The 5,400-nt window shown below is 45.4% G+C and overlaps 1 protein-coding gene across 1 annotated transcript; it reads left to right on the top strand.

Annotated features, from left to right (window-relative positions):
- Window positions 1-1,190: 1,190 nt before the first annotated feature.
- On the top strand, window positions 1,191-4,856 carry Ube2g1 (ubiquitin-conjugating enzyme E2G 1). Its single transcript, XM_037221814.1, has 4 exons — window positions 1,191-1,275; window positions 3,576-3,678; window positions 3,858-3,955; window positions 4,623-4,856. Exons 1-4 carry the CDS (start codon window positions 1,230-1,232, stop codon window positions 4,820-4,822), a joined length of 447 nt encoding a protein of 148 aa, XP_037077709.1. The 5' UTR covers window positions 1,191-1,229; the 3' UTR covers window positions 4,823-4,856.
- Window positions 4,857-5,400: the final 544 nt, after the last annotated feature.

Genomic DNA, 5,400 nt, shown 5'->3' with positions numbered 1-5,400 from the left:
TATTGGCGGGTGGTCGCAACACGTCCTGATGAGGCGGCACGTCGCGAGGACTTCAAATTAAGCGGTCAGTGGGAAACGGGTCTGGCGTGTTTGACACCGAAGACGCGGCCGCAGCTCACTGTTGTAGCCCCCCCTGCCTAAAATGAACTAGAATTCAGTCAGGGATCTGTGCACAAATGCAATGTTAATAGGTCATGCAGTCCTTCTCAGATGAGAAATGTTAAAAGTGGGCAAAGTAAAGTTCCCACACATTACAACTTTGCACGTTGCGTATGAATGCCGAGTTAAGTTTCATCTGGCGTCAGGGTCCGATTGAATTTCATGCGATTACGGAGAAACGTGGGGACCGGATGAAGTAACGGAGGTGGGGACCGGAAAGTTTGCCAGGCGCTCCATAAGTATCCAAATTTGCGTGAAACCTATTGACACCACAGGGTAGTGAGCAAAAAAGTCTTTAAGACGCAATCCTCACTCCAAAATTTGAACTATTATAAGGTCCTGGGATGTCTCCATATCATCCGCTGAGTAGGCATTTCGGGTACCATTACAGTGCCATCTACTCCCCCCAAAAATGATACGCGCCATGAGCAGCACTTGCGCTACTTTGCGCGTACATCTAGAAACACTTTTAACCATTGATGGTGATGTACATGTTAAATCGGTTTTCGCTCCTTGTATTTTCCCTTGACACACACGCGACCAAGCCCGAGGGCGCAGAATTACTTGTGACCGGATTTGCAGTTTCCTATTCTGCTTGGGGAGCTTCAGCCCCCCCCCCCGCCCCCTCCTTCTCCAGCTGGGACTCATTCCCCTAATTAGAGAAGATCGGCCAAATCCGGAGGGAAACCCGCTCACTGACGTATTTTGACGGCAGGCTTCCTCATTTCTCATTGTTCAGCCCCCCCCCCCCCTTCCTTCTACTTAGTTTTCATAATTACGCCCCTGCTAGTGACTGAAGACCGGGCAAAAGTCTCGTACCATCCTACATGAGCGTAACTCTACAGTTCACTTGAACAATTGGGTCAAATTGGGTCGCATAGGCAGTAAATATTGTTTCGTTAGGTTTGGGCATAACCACAGGGCACAGCTCCTGTGCGCTCCCCAGCTGATCCGGACAAAAACAGATGATCGCTGCGCATGCGCAGAAGGTGGAAGTGCGGTATCATTTCTGACGCTGCTCGTGTGGAGTGGTGGAGGGTTAAGCTCAGTTTTCTTTATTTAGCCTTTAGATGTCAGAAACACAGTCTTCTCTTCTCCTCAGAAAACAACTGGCTGGTAAGCGCATATTTTTATATCACATCGCGTTATGCTGCCTCTATTCGGGAACTATAAGGTCATGGTTTCTGCGTCGCTTTTGCCCATTTTGTGGCTGAGCAACAAAACTTACGGGTAAATCACGCGTGCCGTTACCGGTAATATCAGAGAAAGTGATTGCACTTGATTAATCTCATCTTCACAAACACCCGAACTGTAAGGCCGTTTCCATGAGGAGGGCTGATCGGTGAAATGTCAGAATGGTCATCGGTTAACTGTGTTTGTCACTAATTGGGCTCTGAGCGTGGTATGTTCGCCACATGTATAATATGTTATATTCTATATGTTCCAAAAATGAATTAGAAGATGTAAAGATCATTATTTTTTGCAAGTAGTGCAGTCTTTGCAATTTTTGGAGGAAGGTGGGCATCAATCAATCATGCTTACATCAAGGGGAAGTGTTAATAGAGTGTAACAGAGGTGTTGCAATGCAGGGAGGTGAGGTTCTCGGCAGCCTAACATTACAGCCATGTCTGGTTGTAAATAATGCAGAAATGGGTTAAAAGAACTTGAAATACAAGCTGGATGTAATTGGCTTCGTGTTCTGACAAGGAACACATCTAGCAGAAGATGCCAGGCATCTCTAACTTAATTAGGTGTCAAACAGATGTTCCTTTTTGGTATGTCATTCTGAACACAGAGTAGTTGGGGGAGGGTACTATACCCATTATGTAACCAGGTAGAGAAGGGGTGGCAACAATGATCCAAATGGATTCCATGGTTGATAGATAGCCCCATACATCATTGGAGTTTCAATGCAAGAGCCTTCATGGGCTTCCATGTAGGGAGCCAAGGTGTGCTGATCCATAATACTGGGACCCTGTTATGTTATATTTCTCTGTGTGCATGAACAGTTAAACTTTTATAGTTTTGCTTTGTCTTATATATGGTGTCAAATGGCCTACCTTGCTCATAAAAGAAGCATGCTAGTGTGGCTCTTGAGGTTTGCCTGGATATTGTGTTTGGATGACTTTATATTTTAGCATGTATTTGTTGTGCTTTATATTTTAATGTGGAATGTATGAAAAAGCAGAAAAAATCAATTTGCACAAAAAGAAAATGGTGAGATATCAAACCTAAAGGTACTAGTCTGCATATTTTCTGAGAACTGAGCTGTAGCTACATATCCCTCAAAACATTTTGATTTAGTTTCAATTTCTGGATAGCTTGTATAGCATCAAGCTAGAAGATGATAATTATATGATAAGTAGGTGATTATGGCTTTGTACCTAACATTCATCTTGGATGGGTTCTTTGAGGTTGGCTTCACATATTTGTATAGCTTTTGTTGTAGTAAACCAACATGTATGATTATTTGGGTTTGTCATTCTTTGACACTTGTGTTGTTGACTTGTTGACTCAGCTGTCTGTACCATGTGAACTGATGCATTCACCTTGGTAGAAATGCACTATTAGTAAATTATCAGTATGTGTTATTGATGTGCTGCATGGACTGATCAAACAAAATACCTATATTATAGGATGTGCCCTGCAGTCCAATTGGCTTACCTTGTTGTCTCTGAAAAGCAGTGCTCACTTAATCCCAAAAATCCCCAACCAGTCACACTATGGTGTGACAATGCTACTGTGTGCCAACAGAGCAAGTCGAGCACTTGTCATCACTATCAGTAGTTTAGAAAATGAAGAGGTTTGCATGAGTTGCATGCATTTCTCAGTGGTGGTCCTTGGTGTTAATATATTCAGACAACTGTGGGATGTCATGTATTGATTGGTATCCCTGTGTGATTGTTTTAAACCTTTCCTGAACTATGATATTACTTTTGTTATTATCACAGCTACATGGTATCACCAAAGGAAGACATTACCACCTCTCCTTGACACTTTGTCCTGTCCCATTGTCAACAATAATCCTATTGTTTGAGCAGGGTGACCATCAAAATCATTGGTTGGACATCCAAGCACCAGGAGCTCTCCTTGAGTATATAATCCTAGCAACACCCATGGCAGCATTGCACTGAGTCTCATCTTATGGAATGTGCTGTTTTCCTGGTAATTTCTTCCTGTGATAAATTTTTTGATAGTAGTGAATAGGGTTGTCACTCTAGAACTAAAGAACAATCCTGTCGCTATGTGCTCATCAGGCCCAGTTGATAGCGGTGGCATTCCTCAGATGTAAAGCATCAGTGATGCACATGCCAGTGCTGAATCCATACTCCTGTTGTGGCCATTGCTTTGCTTCCTGATAGTTAAATGTGTTTTTAATGAAATCCCATGATGATGAAACATGCTCCTGATTTCAGAACTGAACAAGAACCCTGTTGATGGGTTCTCAGCAGGCCTAATTGATGACAATGACATCTTCAAGTGGGAAGTTCTCATCATAGGCCCTCCAGACACGCTCTTGTAAGTAATTCTGTGTCCATCATTCAGCTGCAAATTGCCTTTTACAATAGTCCATATTCGTGTTCGAGGCACAGAAGGTTTTGTCAGAACTGCCTGAACTTGTCTTAGAATATGCCACAGATCTGCTTGATGGGAACTAATTGCATTCATGCCGTGGATGAGATAAGTGCTTCTTCCAGCGAGGGTGGCTTCTTCAAGGCTCACCTTTACTTCCCGAAGGAATATCCCCATCGGCCTCCAAAGATGAAGTTCATCACTGAGGTGTGGCATCCTAACAGTGAGTATCATGTACCTGTTTTTGTTGTGATGTAATCAATTTAGTGTAGCATAAATGGTGTTGTCGGTTATGGTCGGCGATGTCACGGACATCGACAATTACAATCCTCTGTTCCTCAGAGACTCCGCAGCTCTGCTCGGTCAGCTACAAGACGTGGCCCAGTTTTTTCCTTCCGAAATGTGCTCATACTGACAGACTGGCATAAACTGCCTATCGCAGCATTAGGTGTTGATACGATGACTCGACCGCTCATACTGAAAATAATGCCGAATCCGTCATCAGTGGTACTGTAAACCCATTTTTCGGAAGATTTTGAACTTTTTCCGTACTGTGAGGAAATGCCCGTCATGGCTATAGGAACGTTTTTAAAGCGGTTGGGTCGACCTAATTTTTTCATGACATATGCTGGCACACATCACCGTCGGTGTTAAGAAATGGGGAGGCCTGGGCACGGATGTTTTCTTCCTGTGTCTGAGCATGCAGTCATACAACACACCAGTTCAACGCAACAAAGACCTGCACCCAACCATCCAGTTACATGATTTCACTCTTCAACTCATACAAGACTCCCCAGCTCGTATTCTGTTACCCTGCGTGCCCAAGCTTACCCCACCCACCCCCACCTCACCCGCCCCGCGCCTCCTGACCACCACTCTGCGGCCAACAGTCGAGAAGAACGGTGACGTGTGCATCTCGATCCTGCACGAGCCCGGCGACGACACCTACGGCTACGAGAAGGCGTCGGAGCGATGGCTGCCCGTGCACACGGTGGAGACGATTCTCATCTCGGTGATCTCCATGCTGGCCGACCCCAACGACGAAAGCCCGGCCAACGTGGACGCCGCCGTGAGTGTTGCCGTCCCGTGACCTGCGGTCGAGCGCGGTTGCAGCTGAGGTCAGGTGGAGGATGTGCCGGGAAGTCCGCGCGCGTTGACCAGCGTCCAGCACGAGCACACTTCAGCTCGTCCGCGGCTAACAAGGCGGCATGCGGTGTGATTGTGGGGTGATGTTTTCCTGCGGGTTTTTTGACAGAACTTCATGCCGTACTTCTGGTTGACGCATTTCTTTGGATACAAAATGTCATATCGCATGCTTTGACGTTTTCCGTTTGCACTCAAATTTGCCTACGCACAAGTTTGCGTGCGAATAGATCTTCGTATATAAATTTGGAACGCGCATTACGAACCGCCGCATATCGACGTGGTCTTATAACTCCATAAATGTACTTCTGGTTTCTCTTGCGCACGATTTATCGCATCCTGTTTCATCTTACAGGCATTCGTGCGTGTCACTTTCCCCGTATATGCCATGCGCATAGCAGTTTTGCGTATTCGCAGCCTTTCGATCCATTTTCTGCGCAACGCATTTCATCGTGGCAGTCTTAGGCTTCACTTCGGAGGTAGTCTGAATTGTTAAAAAAGTCGACCAAGTTATTGAGTCATAGT

The sequence above is a fragment of the Pollicipes pollicipes genome, unplaced genomic scaffold (assembly GCF_011947565.3).
Source record: "Pollicipes pollicipes isolate AB1234 unplaced genomic scaffold, Ppol_2.1 Scaffold_4740;HRSCAF=5597_pilon_pilon_pilon, whole genome shotgun sequence".
Taxonomy (NCBI): Eukaryota; Metazoa; Arthropoda; class Thecostraca; order Pollicipedomorpha; family Pollicipedidae; genus Pollicipes; species Pollicipes pollicipes.
This window is presented reverse-complemented; position numbering and strand designations above follow the sequence as displayed.

Coding starts and splice junctions, on each gene's coding strand:
- Ube2g1 (XM_037221814.1), top strand. CDS start 1,230: ATGTCAGAAACACAGTCTTCTCTTCTCCTCAGAAAACAACTGGCTG. Junction 1,276..3,575: donor CCTCAGAAAACAACTGGCTG/GTAAGCGCATAT, acceptor TCCTGATTTCAG/AACTGAACAAGAACCCTGTT. Junction 3,679..3,857: donor GGCCCTCCAGACACGCTCTT/GTAAGTAATTCT, acceptor TGCTTCTTCCAG/CGAGGGTGGCTTCTTCAAGG.